At 53.9% G+C, this 17,430-nt stretch overlaps 11 protein-coding genes across 11 annotated transcripts; 7 read left to right on the top strand and 4 right to left on the bottom strand.

Annotated features, from left to right (window-relative positions):
• Positions 1-257: 257 nt before the first annotated feature.
• CKM354_000391600 (uncharacterized protein) lies at positions 258-1,322 on the top strand (the record flags this gene model as incomplete). Its single annotated transcript, XM_044799135.1, has 2 exons — positions 258-280; positions 332-1,322. The coding sequence occupies 2 exons, from the start codon at positions 258-260 to the stop codon at positions 1,320-1,322; spliced, it is 1,014 nt and encodes a 337-aa protein (XP_044655070.1).
• Positions 1,323-1,924: 602 nt separating this feature from the next.
• On the bottom strand, positions 1,925-3,414 carry CKM354_000391500 (uncharacterized protein; the record flags this gene model as incomplete). Its single annotated transcript, XM_044799134.1, has 3 exons — positions 1,925-2,484; positions 2,559-2,816; positions 2,862-3,414. The coding sequence occupies 3 exons, from the start codon at positions 3,412-3,414 to the stop codon at positions 1,925-1,927; spliced, it is 1,371 nt and encodes a 456-aa protein (XP_044655069.1).
• An 834-nt stretch (positions 3,415-4,248) lies between these two features.
• Positions 4,249-6,341, top strand: CKM354_000391400 (uncharacterized protein; the record flags this gene model as incomplete). Its single annotated transcript, XM_044799133.1, has 3 exons — positions 4,249-4,272; positions 4,369-6,050; positions 6,101-6,341. 3 exons carry the CDS (start codon positions 4,249-4,251, stop codon positions 6,339-6,341), a joined length of 1,947 nt encoding a protein of 648 aa, XP_044655068.1.
• Positions 6,342-6,683: 342 nt separating this feature from the next.
• CKM354_000391300 (uncharacterized protein) lies at positions 6,684-7,322 on the top strand (the record flags this gene model as incomplete). The annotated part of the gene is made up of 1 exon (XM_044799132.1): positions 6,684-7,322. The coding sequence occupies one exon, from the start codon at positions 6,684-6,686 to the stop codon at positions 7,320-7,322; it is 639 nt and encodes a 212-aa protein (XP_044655067.1).
• A 223-nt stretch (positions 7,323-7,545) lies between these two features.
• On the bottom strand, positions 7,546-8,789 carry CKM354_000391200 (glucose-induced degradation complex subunit FYV10; the record flags this gene model as incomplete). The annotated part of the gene is made up of 2 exons (XM_044799131.1): positions 7,546-7,971; positions 8,025-8,789. 2 exons carry the CDS (start codon positions 8,787-8,789, stop codon positions 7,546-7,548), a joined length of 1,191 nt encoding a protein of 396 aa, XP_044655066.1.
• Positions 8,790-9,207: 418 nt separating this feature from the next.
• On the top strand, positions 9,208-9,787 carry CKM354_000391100 (uncharacterized protein; the record flags this gene model as incomplete). Its single annotated transcript, XM_044799130.1, has 2 exons — positions 9,208-9,327; positions 9,389-9,787. The coding sequence occupies 2 exons, from the start codon at positions 9,208-9,210 to the stop codon at positions 9,785-9,787; spliced, it is 519 nt and encodes a 172-aa protein (XP_044655065.1).
• A 599-nt stretch (positions 9,788-10,386) lies between these two features.
• CKM354_000391000 (uncharacterized protein) lies at positions 10,387-11,008 on the top strand (the record flags this gene model as incomplete). The annotated part of the gene is made up of 2 exons (XM_044799129.1): positions 10,387-10,410; positions 10,466-11,008. The coding sequence occupies 2 exons, from the start codon at positions 10,387-10,389 to the stop codon at positions 11,006-11,008; spliced, it is 567 nt and encodes a 188-aa protein (XP_044655064.1).
• A 763-nt stretch (positions 11,009-11,771) lies between these two features.
• Positions 11,772-13,415, top strand: CKM354_000390900 (uncharacterized protein; the record flags this gene model as incomplete). Its single annotated transcript, XM_044799128.1, has 3 exons — positions 11,772-11,902; positions 11,959-12,070; positions 12,126-13,415. 3 exons carry the CDS (start codon positions 11,772-11,774, stop codon positions 13,413-13,415), a joined length of 1,533 nt encoding a protein of 510 aa, XP_044655063.1.
• A 385-nt stretch (positions 13,416-13,800) lies between these two features.
• CKM354_000390800 (uncharacterized protein) lies at positions 13,801-15,080 on the bottom strand (the record flags this gene model as incomplete). The annotated part of the gene is made up of 2 exons (XM_044799127.1): positions 13,801-14,351; positions 14,414-15,080. 2 exons carry the CDS (start codon positions 15,078-15,080, stop codon positions 13,801-13,803), a joined length of 1,218 nt encoding a protein of 405 aa, XP_044655062.1.
• Positions 15,081-15,564: 484 nt separating this feature from the next.
• On the top strand, positions 15,565-16,485 carry CKM354_000390700 (uncharacterized protein; the record flags this gene model as incomplete). The annotated part of the gene is made up of 5 exons (XM_044799126.1): positions 15,565-15,654; positions 15,713-15,749; positions 15,802-15,855; positions 15,905-16,038; positions 16,090-16,485. The coding sequence occupies 5 exons, from the start codon at positions 15,565-15,567 to the stop codon at positions 16,483-16,485; spliced, it is 711 nt and encodes a 236-aa protein (XP_044655061.1).
• A 239-nt stretch (positions 16,486-16,724) lies between these two features.
• CKM354_000390600 (protein transporter TIM9) lies at positions 16,725-17,104 on the bottom strand (the record flags this gene model as incomplete). The annotated part of the gene is made up of 3 exons (XM_044799125.1): positions 16,725-16,922; positions 16,976-17,045; positions 17,097-17,104. The coding sequence occupies 3 exons, from the start codon at positions 17,102-17,104 to the stop codon at positions 16,725-16,727; spliced, it is 276 nt and encodes a 91-aa protein (XP_044655060.1).
• Positions 17,105-17,430: the final 326 nt, after the last annotated feature.

Below are 17,430 nucleotides of genomic sequence, written 5' to 3'. Positions count from 1 at the left end.
AGGAAGTGGACTGAGCGCGGGAGAAGGTATCTGCCGACGGGGCACTACTTTCGTCGATGATGTCCCGCTGACAATTGCACGCCCTTCCTTTTGGCCGCTATTTTCCTTCGTGTCTGCTGCTGGTCGGACGGTGTTTGAGGAGCAGTGTTGCGCTGGAGGAGACCAAACACCCGCCCAGCCAAGAGACAAAGCTCGCGCCGTGTTCGCAAACTGCCACCACCCGCACGTTCGCTCGCACGTCCACCTGCATGCCCGCCATGAAGCTCATTCTTTCCACCTCGTGAGTCGACCTCGGACGCCCGCTGCGTCGCCATTGTGGCTGACCATGCAGTAATATCATGGGCGTCGGGTCCTCGATCCGCAGATCGCCCACGTCCAAGTCTAACACCGAACTCGTCTCGTCGTTACGCGCCAACTTCGCAGAGCACTCGGGCGCCGATCTGAACGCTTCCAACAGCTCGACGAGCCAAGCCAATGGGCAAAAGAATGGCGACAACGGCAGCGACATCCAATGTGCCGTTCCACACTACAGCACGTGGACGAAACGGGACGGCAACGCTCTGCAAATCCCAGCGCTGGACTTCTCGCAGTCGGCATTGCAGGAGGAGCGCGAACAATACGATATCACTGTGAAAATATTCTACTTGCCTGGTGGCACTAATGCTTCGCGAGAGGCTCAGACACGGGAAGCATTGGACTTGGTTATGAAAGAGCTGCATGTGACATCGATCGACCTTTTGATTGTCTCATTCCCCGGCATATACTTCGACGAGGAGGAAGATTGCCCTGAGAAAATATCGACCCGCGGCCCTATAGAAGCCGAGCCCGAACCTCTCGAGCGACAGATTGACGCATGGAACGCTGTAGAAGCGCTCTTCGACGAGGGCATCGTTGCAAAACTTGGAGTCGCCGAGTTTGGGAAAGAGCGCTTGGAGATTTTCCTGAACAAGGTGAGAATAAAGCCAACCGTCGACCAGGTCAACCTCCGTGACTGCTGCTCTGTGCCCAAGGAACTCATGGCGCTTGCGAAGAGTCAGAGCGTGGAGCTACTGGTACACAACGACTGCTCAAACATTCTGCCTCGGGGCACTGTGCGCGAGCTCCTCGGTCCCGGGCACACAGGCGCCAGAGTTCTAGCGGAGCAAGCCAAGACGGGGAGCAAACGCAAGAGCGTTCACGTAGAGGATAAAACAAATGGACATGCTGGGGACGGTCTCACTGGGGAAGTGCAACCGCAGTGGGTAGTCAAATACACCGCTGTGGTCAAGAACAGAGGCGTTGTGGAGAACAAGGGCTACTTCGCTGTTGCTGAGTTGACCTGAGAAGCATCGATCATTCTCGATGACCTACACAAAACACCTACGTCTTGCTTGGCGATCTGCGTGGCAGAACTGTTGTTCACACGCCAGGCATTTTACATCCCTGCGAAGCCCCGAATTCGACCTAGAATCTCGAGGCGAGGCTACTCGGCGCCGATGCCAGCTGCAGTCGCCAGCAACTGTTCTGTCACAGCGAGCTCTATGATGACGCCACCAGCTAGCTTCGGCGCTATTGAAAGATCCTAGACGAACGATATGCCGATACGAAACCACGTCAATACGGCCAAATGGTGCAATGAGCTACCGTCATCAAAGCGCCTCAGCGATATTCGGGCGGAGCGGCGACTGTTGAGCGGATGTGCTCAGTGCCGTTCTAGATCGTCAAACGTTCTTAGAGCTGCGAGGCATAGTCAGTGAGGCAAGGGGAATACTCTGGTCGATGCAGCGAAGCACCCGAATTTCATCGAAGGTCAATAGTCTGGCACAGCAGAGACAGATGCGGAGTGTAGTTTTATGCGCTGTGTCGTATTGTACAAACTGGTCTATCGCTCATAAACGCCGATCAAGTCAAGTCTGTCGATATGCCTTTCGATCCTTCCAGAACTTCAGCCGCTTGTGTCTGTTACTCCTGATCTTCTTGGTTCTGCTGCTTGCCCTTGCTCCATCGGTGCCTGAGCATTCCCTGTCGCTGCCTGAGCATTCTCCATCGCTGCCTGACCTTGCCCTGCCGCCGCCTGGAGATTCTTCGCCGCTGCCTCTTTTGCCAATTCATCCCACCTTTCCTTTGGGTCCCAGACATTTGCATCGGGCCCAGTCCAGACAACGCCTGTTGTCCCATCTATCTCTCCATCCCAAATGGGCTTAACTAGTGTGCCAATTTCCTTCGTGTGTTTCCATGCCTCTACCTCGGCCTCGTTCACCCAGTCACTCCAGACGCCTGTCTGTGGTGCTGCCTCGTTAGGCTTGACCCATTGCACGGACTTGGTGAGTAAGATCGCCTTCCATAATGCTATGGTGAAATTGCCGGATTCCGGACCACCTTGGACGCCTTGCTCCTTGATATCGAAACACGTGAGGTCCCAATGAGAGCTCTCCGGTAAGGCTGCTGCTATCCAGTGCGCAATGTTGATGAGGACGTATGCCCCGGCCCAAGCAAATTGAAGTTCTGAATACATCAACATGATTAGCATATATCTTTCGAGGCGGTGGCTGCTTGCACGAAGAAAGGTCGATACTTACGTAGTTTTGCGTTTGCCAGAAACACAATACCCAGCATTAGAAGAAGCGTGCCCAGTAAAGAGAGCATCTGATACGCTACTGGGTGTTGAATGTAGTAATCGATCTCCTCAGGAGCGAAATACAGGGCCCTAGCAACGACTTCTTTGCACTTGACCACAAGGTAACTGCCATTAGGGTATCTGACCACCAAATCTCCCGGTGTCGAATCACTGGTGGCTTTGGGCAATCTTAGAGTCCACTTGTTGCTGATGCCGACGACTGTAGACAGCAATGACAGTGAAATGGTCGCCAGGAGCGACATACCATCACCAAATGCGATGGAGCTTGCCAGCAGGATGAGAGTTTCCGAAAAGCCGAAGAGCGTCACCCAGGTCTGCGGTCCGGTAGCTTTTGCCTTGACGAGCGGAGGGCCAGCATTGTCATAATTTGCTGGGTGCCCTCGGAAGAATCTGTCCAGGCGGCTGGGTGTTGGTCTTGGATTATCTTTGACCTGGAGCTCTACACACCGAACTGTGTATGATGGCATTGGTTTGGCCTGAAGAAGAATGTGTGCCACATGATGTACATGGGGCTTCGTATTGCCAGAGTGCACTCCAGTGACCCTACCCGCCGTACGTGGAAGTTCAGTTGGCCGCGTAGTCCGAATGAGAGCTTGCGGTGCTGGTATCAATCTTGGCAGGAAGGACAGGCGTGAGAGAGCTGAGACCTGTGCGTTAGCGAGAACAGCCCCTTCTCCCAGCAGAGCGAGGAAGCCGACAATGTCCAGCTGAAAATTGTCGAATTGGGACCATTGCCACCAGATTTCCCAGTTCGGTTGGCCAGGCATGGCAACTGTGACATTGTTGTTGCCCGCCATTGCCTGAGATGGAGGTCTGTTGAGGGAGGAAGAGATATGGCACAATTGGGGTGTAGAAGTCAATTGAGTGAGGACAAGAGCAGATTTTCTGCTTGCTTCTGGGAGAGAAGAGAGAAGTGGGAGATGGTGCAGAATAAGAGGTCACAACTCGACGTGATGCGAGTGAAAGTCGCGATGTCTGAGACTGGCGGCCACGAATCTCAGCCTTTGGCGTTCCGCCACGCTGCATGGCGTTTGCGAAGAGCTCGCAGTGCATGCATGATGTCTCGTTACCACAGACTTTGTTGCCCATAAGTCGCCTCGTTCGCGGTGGTTCGCATGCGGTGCGACAGTCTGATGCAAAAGATGGGAGCGTTCCATGTTGTTGTCTGGGGCAAGCTCCTGTCATCAAAGCGGCAGCCAGGCAGCCAGGCAGCTGCGCCGTCTTGGCGGCAGAGTTGTCTCAGGGAAGGCACTCTTCGTCTCCTAAACTGCATCGTTGAAGACATGCATGCTGTTGCTATACAAACTTGCTGACCTCATCGCCATTCACCCTCCTCGAGTGAATGGCAGTACCCGTGATGCAATGCGCCCGCTTGGTGAATGTGCATGTGGGCGCTTGTGCTCCTTTGTTAACTCGGCTGCGAGGCGCAGTCAACGCCGTCAACGCCTCAAATTGCTCAAGCTGAGCGCGCTGACCCCACGACACCGGCCTCAATACAACCTAGCTCAGAGCGAGCCGCCAGTATCTAGCTGACATCCAGTACCGCAGCGCATTAACGGGCGACAGTGCTAGCCGCCATTGGGGCTGTGAGATAGCCCTGCCGAGTGCCACTTTGGCGCTGTGCGCCCGCAATGGCGAGTAAATTCATCGACAAGGTATGTAGATGCTTCGTCCTGCTTGCATTGTTGTTTGTTTGGAGTTGGGCTGTTGCTGCACGTTTCCTGTAAGCTAATTTTGATTCTTCGACACAGCTCACCCGCCGCACCTCGCACAAACACAAGACCTCACTCGACAACGAGTCCAAGGAACCAGTAGTACAACCACGAAAGAAATCCTCAAGACTTTCCCTGTTCCGGAAAGGAGCTCCAACTCAAGCTGAGATGGGCTCGAGTGACTCGGGCGACCTGACTGCTCGACTGGCACACCAGGTGGAGCTGCTCCAGGCGTCGAATGCGTACGCAATAGACAAACAGAAGCTACTGACAGAAGAGCGCGATGTCGCCTGGGACGAGCCTGCCCGAAAGTCTGCGAGTAAGGCAGAAGTCGCCGCGAACTCGATCGTGATCCCAATTCGAGAACACGAGCGTTATGCAGAGACTCTGTTCGGCAACCGACCAGGTGAAGCCGTACCGGGGAAAGAGACTCGCGACATGGGCGGTCGATTTCTCGTAAACAAGGAACGCATCGATCGTAGCAAAGTCTTTGACATTGCAACGCGGATGCCCAAAGGCGCTCATCTACATTTGCATTTCAATGCCGAATTGCCAGCGGAAATCCTGCTCCCCCTCGCTCGATCGACAGCAGTCGAGGACACTATGTTCATCCGGAGCACCAAACCGCTGCTGGAATCAGAGGACTTCGATGACTGTGAGATCGTGTTCGATGTCCTACCAAAGGATACAGCGCAAGGCGACCTCTTCTCCCTGGACTATGATCCCACTTGCAAGACGAAAGACCATCCGAGATGGCAGCAAGGTACCGCTTGGATGTTGTGGCGCAACTTCCGTGAGCGCTTCCCCAAGGGCGTGTCCATTGAGAACTATGACCCCGACGACACCTCGCTAGGCGCAGCCGAGCAGTGGGCACGAGACAAGATGATCATCACGCGTGACAAGGCCTATAGACCGGGGCAGACTACAAACGGTGTCTGGGCATGCTTCAACCAGGGCACCCGAGCTTTCAAGGGCCTCCTGAATTACGAGCACGTGTATCGATGGTACATTGGCCACGCTATCGACAGCATGATCGCAGACAAGGTCATGTATGCGGAATTGCGACCAATGCTTCTGGACAAAGACATTCCGGCGAACGACGGCATAGGCCGGCTTGATCATGCAGCGCAGATGACGATCATTTGCGAAGAGCTCGCTAAAAAGGAAGCCGAACTCAGAACGGCCAACAAACTGCACCTCTTTCCATTTGGTATTAAGATCATTTACTGCACGCCTAGAAGCATACCGAGGAAGCGAATGCAGACTGAGCTGGAAAATTGCATTCGGCTGAAGCTTCGATTCCCACACCTGATCTGTGGCTTCGACCTCGTGGGTGCTGAAGACAGACCGAACCACATTGGATTCTACGCCGACCTGCTACTTGCTTTCGTCGGCACGTGCAAGGAGCTCGACATCAGCATACCGTTCATGTTCCACGCGGGTGAGTCTCTTCTGGACACAGGCGGATCTCACAACCCCGACAACAGCAACCTGTACGACTCGTTGCTGCTCAACGCAAAGCGAATAGGCCACGGATACGCTCTTCTCAAACACCCAGCACTGCTCAAGCCATTCAGAGATGAGCAAATCTGCTTGGAACTCTGTCCCGTTTCGAACGAGCTTCTAGGGCTATGCAGCAACATCAGAGAGCATCGGTTCTACGAACTACTAGCCGCAGGACTTCATTGCACCCTCAACGCCGACAATCCGTCGTTATTTAGGTAAGCACAGGCACATGTATAGTATCTCGCGCCACTCTAACCTTTTCTAGGGGCCCTTCACTCGACAACAAGTCCTTGTCATATGAGTTCTACCAGGTTCTCGTCGGTGACCCGAGGATGAATATCCACGGCTGGAAGCAGCTCGCGCACTGGAGCATCGACCACTCGTGTCTCGACCAAAGCCAGAGGATGCAACTGAAAGCTACATTCGATGAGGAGTGGGAGACGTTCTGTCAGTGGGTCGTGGATACTTATCAGGATTTTGCTGCGACTTTGCCGAAACTCGAGTAAGGAAGGTAGTGAGCGAGGCTTCATTTTTCACGGCTGAGACGCAGTGTCGAGATCGGCTGCACACTTCGAGCAGAGTTCGAACGCGCATTACGAGGTGACGCGGAGCTATAGCGGCGCGGGTCGCATTGAGTAGGTCAGAGAGCTTGAATCAGCTAATGTTTATAGCCATTGGCCTTTCTTCACATCGATATGCAAGCCACTGTTTGTAGCTCTCGACACAATGCCCGCTTCACTTCACTTCCAAGACTTTTCCACCTGACACCACTCCAAACTTCCCTTTTTGCCCACCCACACAAGTAAACCATTGTCTCAGCCAATTCGCTCTCCAGAACTGCAGCAACCATGGAACAAGTAAGTACAACCAGCAAAGGCGTGGCGGCGGCGACAGGCGGCGGAGTGAGCATTGGGGCGGCGATTGGAATCGCCTTTGGCGCATCTGCGGTGACAGCAGTCACCATCCTTCTTCTCTGGTGGAACTCGCGGCGCCGAGCCAACTCGAGGGCCCGCCGCGATGGCGTGGAATTCGGCATGATGAACGGAGAAGACCGTCGCTCTCTCTCCGTGGAGGAGGTGAACTCCTCCAGCCCAGCACCAGAAGAGAACCGCTCCCCCTCGACCTCCTCACTCGCTCTCGAAGAAATGCTCGATCTGGACGGCACCAGAGCGACCCCAGCCTCAGTCCGCAGCACGCCGTCCAGATCGAAGCACGAACCAAATCTCGACTCGATCTCTGAGGCAAGCGAGCCTTCTACGACTTCTTCTCCAGCTACGACTCTTCCTCCTCCATCGAATTTGTACACTCCATCACTGTACCGAGCAGCACCACCAGACAGTATTCAGCAGCAGACACGCTTGGCACCACCAAATTTGACCACAGAATATTCGATTGCGTCGCTGGAAGGCTATGAGGAGTTTGCACCATGGATTGATCCCGAAGCCATTCAAGTACGAGACGAACAGGACGAGCAGGACGAATTGTAGCGATCACGACAATCGACGGCATGGCAGCGAGTATTGCGGCTGAGATTCAGGGAGGGTTGGCCAGTACCAGACTTTTATTCAGGCATTCGACACGACATTGGGCATTGGAGGACCAATTTGCAGACACTACTTCAGCTGAAGGGCGACATGACCCATTGCCAGAGCATAGCCAGGGAGAAAGAATGCATCGATTGGTATGATGCGGCTCGAGACCAGTATGAGCCTACGAAATGTACACCTTCTTCAACTCCTTTTCATCCCACTCATGTTCCATATCAGTAGGGTCCTTGATCCTTCCTGGTTTCGTGCCTAGTTTTTCGTTGAGCCTGTTCAACCTCTCCCGCCCGAATACGCGACCATTTGGCAATACCACCGGATCGTCCTCCATGTGACTCTTCGTATGATGTGCATATGGAACACTCCGTGCGAGCTCGTTGAGCTCAGTGCTACAGATGGGGCAAACCGGTGCACCGGTGTTAGCGCTCGTTTGCAGTGCGTATTGCGAGTGGCAGCTAGGGGTTTTTAGGGCTGATAGGCCAGCGGAGAGTGCGATATGAATAAGTGGATGAGTGGGCAAATTGAAGAGTTCGTGGTGAGTCCTGACGAAATGCTCAGCGAGGTAAGCGTAGCGGTCAGAGTTGTACATGTCCTGTAAAAGTATTAGCAAAGGGAAAGGAGGATGAATAGTGAAAGGAAGCTTACCTGGTAAGGCTCAACAGGAGTATCTGCAGGATGGGCGAGAAGACCAGCGGCCTTGAGACCGAAGGCTGGATCTTGGTCGCTAGCCAAAAATTTACGTGCGTGAAAAATGGCATCAACCTGTTTCCCACTCCGCGCAAGCTCAATGCATTGTTGAAGACGCAGCTCGAGCTCGAGTTTGCTGTTAATCTTCTTGAGCGCCTGCTTGTTCTCGCTGCACCACGCCAGACACTCCTGAGTGCGACCCGAACGCAGACTGTGTTCTATGCGTCCGCATTCTTCAAACACCTCTATGTCCACCAGATCATTCACGTCTTTCTCGGCCGCTAGCTCTTTGGCACTTTGGGTGTAGCCTTGCCGCAACAGGTAGTCGACAAGCAGCCGGTCCAGCCGAGTATGTGACCACTTGTCGTACTTGACGTCTGCAAGACTGGGTATCTCGTGAAGCTGCTGGAGGTGCTGGATGCGAGCCCGCTGTTGGCGGTGGATCTGCTGTTCCTCGGCATGGAGGGCCTCTAACTTGCGCTTCAGACTCTGGGCTTTTGCCAGCGTCGCTTCTAGCGAGGCGAGGGTCTGCGTGGGCTTCTGGCCAGCAGCAGCGGAGGCGGCGGTTTGTACATCCTTCTGCAGGTTCTTGCTCGTCAGCTCGATGTTTCGCTGGGCGGCCTTGAGGTTCTTGCGGAGCAGCTCGTTGGGCAGGCGTAGCAGCGGCTGGTCCAGCAGCATCTGCGAGTCCGCGTCGAGCCTCGTCGTCGTCATTTCGGCCATGGCTGCGGTGATGAGGATACCTGGCGATGGATCTCCGTCCGTGTCGTGGGTCGTGGGCCGATTGCTCTGACGCCTGCGTCACTGCCAGAGCGCGGAAGCATGTGAGCTCTGTACGCAACGACCAGGCCAGGTACCGTCCAGGATCACCTTCCCTGAATAGGAAAAAGCGGGAACGACTGGCCCACCTCTTGCATCACTGGTCGTCAGAAACCGCATCGCGATGCCACATATATTCGACACTTTTCTTCTCCGCTGCGGTACAGTCACCAATTCACACTCATCTACAGCTCACAGATCGCAATTCTGATCGACTTTCCCCAATCAACTCATCGAAAAAGTAAGTGCAGTGAAACATAAATGCAATGATAGTCACCACTAACACTGATGTTGTAGGAACCTCACACGACCACCACACATCATGTCTGGCACATCAGAGACCGCACACCTGACCAAGGAGGACATCAAGAAGGAGCAGGCTCGCGAATCTAAAGCTCATGGAGGCAATGTTCCAGCGGATTCTCTTACTGCCGGCCTCCAGGTACGTCGACGATCAATAAATCTGAACACTTTGGAAGAATAGTTTACTGACTGAATCGAAGTCCGTAGTCGACTCCGCAGATAAGAACAAGAGCGAGGTCATTTCTGAACGTCAAGCAAACCTTCCTCTGCCCGATCAGCCCCCAGTCGCCTCCGACTTCAACAGCTCCGACCAGTCAACCGTCAACGTTGGCTCTGGCGGCCTGTCCGGCGGTGCTTTCTCCCACGGCAACGACGCATTGCGCGAGCCAGCTACTGGTGGTAGCGCTGTTCGGGAAGATGGCGATGTCTCTGGCAGGAACACTTTGGGACAGGGTGTCGGCCGTCAGGCTGCGGACGGACTTGGAGGACTTCCAGCAGATGCGATGGCTCAAGGCTCAAAGAACAAGGCTGGCCTTGCCGACACGACCGGGAAGGACTACGGCTACCCACACAAGAGCGACCCAGCAAGCACCAACTAAGCAGGTCGCTTTTATTCGTCTGCTTCAGGTGGTCTTCCATGCTGATGCTACGATGTCATGAGTTTTACGACCGAAAATGGGAGCTTCCGGCTGGCGTCAGTCGCGCTGGTCAGAGTCTTGTTACAATAGCGTTTAGACATTTGCTTGCCGCCGAGGCAGAATAGCCATGTCTTTTTGGAAGCATTCGCAGACTTTTGAAAATCTGTATTATAGTCGAGATCGCGGCCGTCTCCAGCGTCGAGCGGGCGAAGTTGGTGTGTCGAAAAAATGAAGTAGCCTTGGATCCACATGTCACTTTTCCCACAGCTCCCATTTCCTGTGCCTGGAGTGGGGTCGCAGCATTAGTCCACGTATGTCGCGCGCAGGATTCGAAGGTGGGTGCGGGATGATCTATCGTGATGAAACTGGAGGACCCTCCACACCTCATGCGATGCTGTCTCATCTCAACAGCTTACAATTTGCGTCATGCAGGCGTAATGAAGGCAATGCTCTAGAAAAGGGCTCAACTGTCGCAAGAGATCAGCATCAAGAACAATACACTTTTGCTACTCACTTGTCGTTGCACTTCGTCCTAAACACACCAAGCACATCTCAGTATCATGTCTTCATCCGCAGGGCAGAAGGTCAGTGACGATACTGTCAGACATCCTACATGGCCATGTGGCTGACACTTCCCAGGTCACCACCGACCCAGCGTCTCAGAACAACCCAAAGAACGAGGCACCAGGCACCGTGACCTCCGATTCTCTCGCCGCAGAGTCAGTCAATGCCGGTGGTAGCTTCGCAGAGAACTCCGACTCGCGAGGTCCAAGTGCGCAACCGAGCTACTCCACCACAACAAATACCACCGATACCTCAAACGCGACGAAACTAGACTCCACCACATCAGCTTCAGCTCGGGGAAACCAGACAACTCAACTCGGAGGTACTGGTTCATCCTCCTCAACTACTGCTACTGGCAACGCAAGTGCTCAAGGCCACTCTTCATATGCACAAAGCGTAGGCCAGCCCAAGGGTCAGAATCTTCAAGAGGGAGGGTTCGACTCTGGAGCCCCGAACGCCTCTTTCACCACCGATATTGGAGGCAAGAATGACCCTGGCCGCGTTGCACTCAATGCAGCGCAGGAGAAGAACGTGCCCTCTTCAGGCGGTGCCGGTCCACGAGAGGGACAAGTCTCGAATGATGGCCAGTTCGACAGCCTTGGGGAGACCTCGGCTTAATTGAAAGCTCAAAAGAGATCTTGTATAGCGAAGCATGACGCTGTTGGCTCTTGGGCTGTTGAGTGTTCGTGGGGTGGTAAATGTATTCAACTGAGGCCGATGGAGACTCCGCTAAAGGACAATGAGGGCTGTGTATTGGAGACAAATCAAGTGCCTATTCCGGTACCAAACAGATCTTCATGGCACAGCAGCTTATGTTAGCTGCTAGAGTGTCAATCAGCGGAATGAAAGCGATGAATCGTGGTCATTGTACGCGTATTGCTTGCCCCCTTGTGTGTCTCTAAATTTCTCCGCGGTCTTCTCAAGGTGCCTCTCGCATCGCGTAAATCTTGCATCGCCATAGCAGCCTGTATTACGGCAAAGCGGTAGAATGACGATGTTAGTGAGTGATCAGGCGTGACTGGGACGCGTCTCAATGGATGTGTTGCAGCTTGAAAGGGAAGCTTCGAACGGGAGCGTCACGTGCCGGCGCGGGGCAGACGTGTTGCACTCAACGTCTTACTGCCAGCTCTTAACGCAGGATAAGCCGCAATAGATTGTTTTTGATCGCCGTTGGCATGAAACTGGCCTTTGCAGATGAGAATACAGCTTGACGCAGATGGTCTCGTGGACGCGAGCTTGACGAAGGGCTTGTGGAGGCTGGTCGAAGATCCACAGCAGGCAAGTACCAAGACTGTGTCTGTGCGTAGAACGCGTTCTCCAGCGCGTCTCACCTCCGCCCGTCGACAACAATGCCCACGAACACGCCTAACAGACAACAGTGATGGACCACACAAACAGTGCAGCTGAGGAGACTCACGAACTTCTTGATCATCATCCGAGCAACTCACAAGATGATCTGTCATCGAGTGTAGATGAGAAAAGACAAGCACGTCAGAAGCGGAAGAGAACCAGGCATGCCTTTTCATACCGTGACTGTCGCGTCCACTCCACTGACCGACTTCTCACAGTCCTGATGATCAGGCAGTACTTGAAGCTGCGTACAAGAATGATCCCAAGCCTGACAAGGCTGCACGCCTTCAGCTCGTCGAGCAAGTGGCATTGACCGAGAAAGAGGTCCAGGTCAGCATTAGTCGGTACTCGTGCGCGTATGACCACGATCTGATCCATCCTACAGATTTGGTTCCAAAACCGTAGGCAAAGCTGCAGACGAAGGTCTGGTCGACCTCTATTACCGCACGAGATTGCGCAATATCATATGGCGAGGTCGACAGGCCTTGGCCACGACGACCTGGACGGACCGCCAGTCGCAGACGCAAACATGCCACACTTTGGCGACGATTCTGGGCCGGACAGGACTCATGATCAGACTCCCACCGTATCAGTAGGCCAATACGACGTACCGGACACAGACGCAGCTCAGGACTCCACAACACCTCCCAACTCGCCGCCACTAGCCCAGCTTCTCGCCTCAGGACCACCTCTATCAAGAACAGCTTCGACATCATCACCCATGTTGACGAGAGTGCCAACGCACATAGGCTACCTGGCTAATCGACGGAGTGCACCCTCGTTACACCGTAGCTTTTCGGAAAATGCCACAACCCATCCTGTTACGAAAGAGGCTCCTGCTCCAAAAAGACCTCGCGCTATCCGCCTGTCAATGGACTCCGAAGGAAACGCCATTGTGACGACAAAAGATACTTCCTCACCTTCACCACCACGTCCGCCGCAATCTATTCTATTGCCCGAGCCAACTAGCGTACCAAGTCCTGCGCTCTCCTCCGCCGTGAGTGGCACCAAGCGATCCACGAATGGGCGTTCACGGGACTCACGATCCTGGGAATTCTGGTGCGACAAAGACGCGCGCTCCGAACTTGAAAATGTGGCCGAGAAGGACTCTCATGGCTCCGCGGCTGGTGCGATAGGTCTCCTCCGGTCAGCATCAGGGCGAAGTGTTTTAGGTCCACTCAACTCTAAGCGTAATGCTCCAGCAGACAGTCACGGACACTCAGCGAAACGATCAAAGCTTGGACATAAGCGTTCTTCGTTGCAGCGATCGCATACGTCCGCAGGCCGGCTCCAGGGCAAGACAGGCAGCACACACATGTCGTCGAAACTCAAGCATTCGGGCTCAGCAATCGCACATCGCAGAAGTGGCGCTGATTCTGACAAAGAGAATTGGTCGCCCGGTGTCAACTTCGGATCTGACCCGGCGTCTGACGACTCCAACGATGGGTACTTGGTGCCTATGTCTGCCCCAAGGCAGAGTGGCATCCGCCAAACCTTGTCGCCCAACAAGAAGGCACGAACTCTCCGGGGCGGTGTGGACGATCCAGAGGCGGATCCCGAATTGTCCTCATTTATGGCCAAAGGTCGTGAAACCGTTGGCGAAGCGTCAGCAGATGCGGACCTTGATTGTATACAAGGGTTGTTGCGCCTCAGCCAAGGCTCTTGGAAGAGATAGAATGATTACTTATTGCATTCGCCGTGGAAATAGCAGGCTTGGATGAGCTTACAAAGGTCCGTTGGTCCTTACACTCTGCCGATGCTGCGTCGGAATGTGGTCTCAGAATCGGCCGCGCTTTGGGGGAGGAATAGCAAATCAATATGGCACGCGTACAGGGGAGCCCGCCATGAGCAACGCCGATGCATTTGGTAGAAGCCGTGCAAGCGCAATAGATACAGCTGTAGCGGAGAACAAGCTCGCTAGTCACGGGGTAACAGCACCTATCGCGAGTCACCGAAGTTGTGGTGCAGCCGCGAAAAGTCGCACAAAACAATTGAAAGAATTCGAGAGATAGCTTGCCAAACTTGAGATCTTTCATATCAACAAACCTCGGCCATAACACCTACAATGCATGTTTCTCATTATGGTGATTACCGTTCAGCATGCCAAAGCTGTCGACACGCCTGTTCTTGCGACCATAAACTTCCTTTGCCCACTCGCTAATTTGGAAACACCATCCGCCCGCTACCAAAAGCCCCGACACCACATTGACGATTCGGATAAAGAGGGCAGGGAAAGAGCTCCAAGTCTCCGCAATGGTGAGCTGTATCGGCTCAATGGTGAATTTGACAAAGACGCCCGGCACCGCGGTCTCTGGCACCGGATGTGATTGATCCGTAACTGCGTATTGGTTTGTGAATACCGTGTTCCTGGTACTTCTTCTCGAGTGCTGATTGAGGCCATCCTCTCCTGAAGTTGGAGATTCGTGGTATTTGTCAATCCTCCGCAGCGCTTTCGGATCTGTGGTGTATATCGTTGGCACTACCGATAGGTAGTACTGGTATTTGTAGAAGTGCTCTTCGGTGGTGGCGAAGGTATTGTCGAGTGGGTTCGTCAATGAGGGGTAGTAAGGTCCGAAGGACATTTCGTTGAAGCGATGGCTGAAGTTGAACGCTGGTGATCGATTAGCAATTGTGCTGGTAGCATCCAACATGCGCTGAAATGTGAACACTCACCACTGTGGTCTAAATGCTGGCCGAACTCCATGTATCCATGACCTCTAGCCGTGATGTGGAAATCGCCCTGCACCTTGTTGCCATGCATACTGCCAAATATCCGGCAGCTGTCCCCCTCGACCCCTCTGGGAAGTCTGGGTGTCTTTGAGAACTTCTTACCCCTTCGTACATTCCCAACGTAATCATGAACATCTTCTTCCCGGTACTCAGCAAAGCCTGGATAGCCCGTCAAGTCAAGTCGCTCCTCCTTCGTCGAGCCCAGGGCGTGAGCCTTTCGATTGCCTGACCACTGGGCCCACATCGTTGGGTCTTTTTGGAATATCGTTCCTGCAAGAATACGGTCTCCGGATGCATCTTGCACATTGACGTGCAGATCATCACAATGCATCCTCACCACCACGTCCAAGTTGATCTGCAAGTCGTGACCGACGCCCTGCTCCACGGCGAAGAGGTGTGCAGTCTCGCCCTTCCACCACCGAGTGAGTTCACTCCATGCAAGTAGAATCGATGCTGCAATCAATGTGACTGTCCATATGCCACCTGTCGATGTTCGCTCCTGATATGAGGGTTTCGTCTTCGGGAAGGCATCGAACGCTTTGACAGCCGCAAGAGCGCCTTTGTTCCCAAAATTGTCCTCGTCGAGTCCGTGATCCTTGAATCCATCCATGTCGGCGGCTTGACAGCTTTCGTGCTGTCGGTCGAAAAATGTTACCGCGGAGGCATTGGTGCAGCGTTGATGCAGATGGAGCAAGGTGTCAAGTCCCCAGAAATCACAGGAGCTGGGGGGACCCTGACCACTAGCGCGGGACCGGTTCGCGTGGCTTTCAGCCGCGGAGGACAAGTGAATGGACGTCAATGGCGATGAATTCGTGAGCTCGTGAGTTTACTGTGAGCAGAAATTCGTAACATGATCGCTCGTACACCACTAATTTCACAGCTTCTGTTTAGGAAGTGTCGACTCTGTATCTGCAACTGCAGCTTTCGAAGTCTCGCTGGCCAGCCGGCCTTAATTTAGATCACTGGCTTAAGCAAAGTTTGCTTACCATATTGAAGTGATGGAAGACGTCCACTTTTCGAACAGCAAAGTAAAGACAAACCCGGTCGTCGAATCACAATAAACACGCAATTCACGCACAACAACTGCAGACGATATGGCCACTCCCTCCGGAAACGGGCCTGTTCAGCCCGGCATCTTCGAAGACCTCCAGCGCAAAATCGACGCAGATGCTGCAATCAAAGACGTAAACAATTTTGTAATGAAGCGCCCACAACGCGCACCTACTGAACATACGTGAACAGGAACTGAGAGAAATCGTCCAAACACTCGAGAAGCAGGGTGAAGCTTATCGACGAACGGATCAAGAGGACCTGTGCTGATTGATTCGAAGACCGCAACACGCAATCCATCCTATCAAGAGCTCATTCTACCACCGGCCAAGACCGTAAGCGACGAGATACATGACGTTTGCAACAGTTATTGATACCGTCTAGTGCCCGTTGTGGTGCAAGCAGCACAATCTAGCATTCAGAATGCGGTCGTCACGATTCAGCAATTAGCACAGGTCGCTTCAAACCACCCATACTATCGTTTCAATTATGCGTGGCAGAAGCAGATTGAGAGCTCGGTCGGTGTTTCTGCGAGCCGCTTCACAACTAGCCCTGCTAACAAATCGCAGACATTCAACATATTGCTATGCGGCTTTCTGGGTGGCTTCGGCAAGACGGAGGGCGGCCAGCTTCTGACGATCGATGAAGTCGGCGGCATCATGCAAGTACCAGTGAACGTCAAGGATCGAGACGTCTTCCACTTGACGATCGAAGAGTATCTCCTGGCACTGATCTCGCTGCTCGAAGAGCTGTCCCGTCTGGCTCGCAATTCAGTTACGCTCGGAGACTACCAGCGTCCGATGCAGATCAGCCAATTTATCAAAGACGTCCACGCTGGCTTCCAGATCCTCAACCTCAAGAATGACACCCTACGGAAGCGAAGTGACGGCATCAAGTACAAGGTGAAGGAGGTGGAGGACGTTGTTTACGATCTCAGCCTTCGTGGCTTATTGACCAAGAGTTGAATGCTTGCTGGTTCTGTCCAGTATGCTGCAAAGACCATGCGTATCTGCTCTCCCGAGACCTCTGTCTCTCAGGGGACACGCCCGACATAGACCGGTAGCACTTCCTGGCCTTTGTGGGCAGAGCTGAGCAGCTAATGCTTCATCGAGTCAATCCCGAATAGCGCCGTGCATTGCAGCGCCTCCGTGGTCGCCATTCGCAGCACATTGAGTATTTGTACAATCGCAGACTCAAAATCTGCTCATCTTCCCAGGCCCATGCTTCCCTGTTGCTGCATCTGCGCATTCTGCTCTTGGAAGCGCTCGCCCAACCGCTCGGAGCTCTTCAGGAACTTGTCGACACATCGCATCACGCATCCCTCCTCCTTACTCGACAGGCTCTTGGATGTGAAATCGCTGACGCAGTCGTTGAAGCATCGCTGGACGAGGTTCGAGTACATCTGTTGATATCAGTTGCGTATTCCGGAAGGTGCATTGGATTGCAATGACGCACGTTCATAAAGTCCTTCATCTGCTTTCGCTCGATGCGAGTCTGCAGCTCGCGCTGCTCTGCCGCATTGAGACTTGGCCGTCGTTAGCGAGGGTCTCCAAAGAGAGCGTGCTGATGCGCATACCTATCCATTGTGTGTGGTGCTCCGTCTGCTACTGTGTGCGATGAAACGGCGATGCGAGGGCGCGTGGCTTGGGGGTGGAATCGAAGGCGGCTCGTTGCTGTGCATGCAGCGCAGACAGCATCAAGTTTCCCAGAGGAGGGTCTGCTAAACGAGCCTAGCGCGCCGAGTGACCGAGTGAGTTGCGACACAGACCTGCCTGCACGGCTCGAGCCTGGCAGCAGACACAACAGACGCCCGCCCACTCTGCCACACGCCGCTGCGCAGTCTGCTGCCGGCCACCTGCTGCCCGCTCGACTGCGCATCACCGCTATCTGCAGCCTGCATCATTACCGTC

This window comes from Cercospora kikuchii (genome assembly GCF_019650295.1).
Source record: "Cercospora kikuchii DNA, contig_00002, whole genome shotgun sequence".
In the NCBI taxonomy this organism is placed as follows: domain Eukaryota; kingdom Fungi; phylum Ascomycota; class Dothideomycetes; order Mycosphaerellales; family Mycosphaerellaceae; genus Cercospora; species Cercospora kikuchii.
Note: the sequence above shows the minus strand (reverse complement) of the source record. Positions and strands in the feature narration are given on the sequence as shown.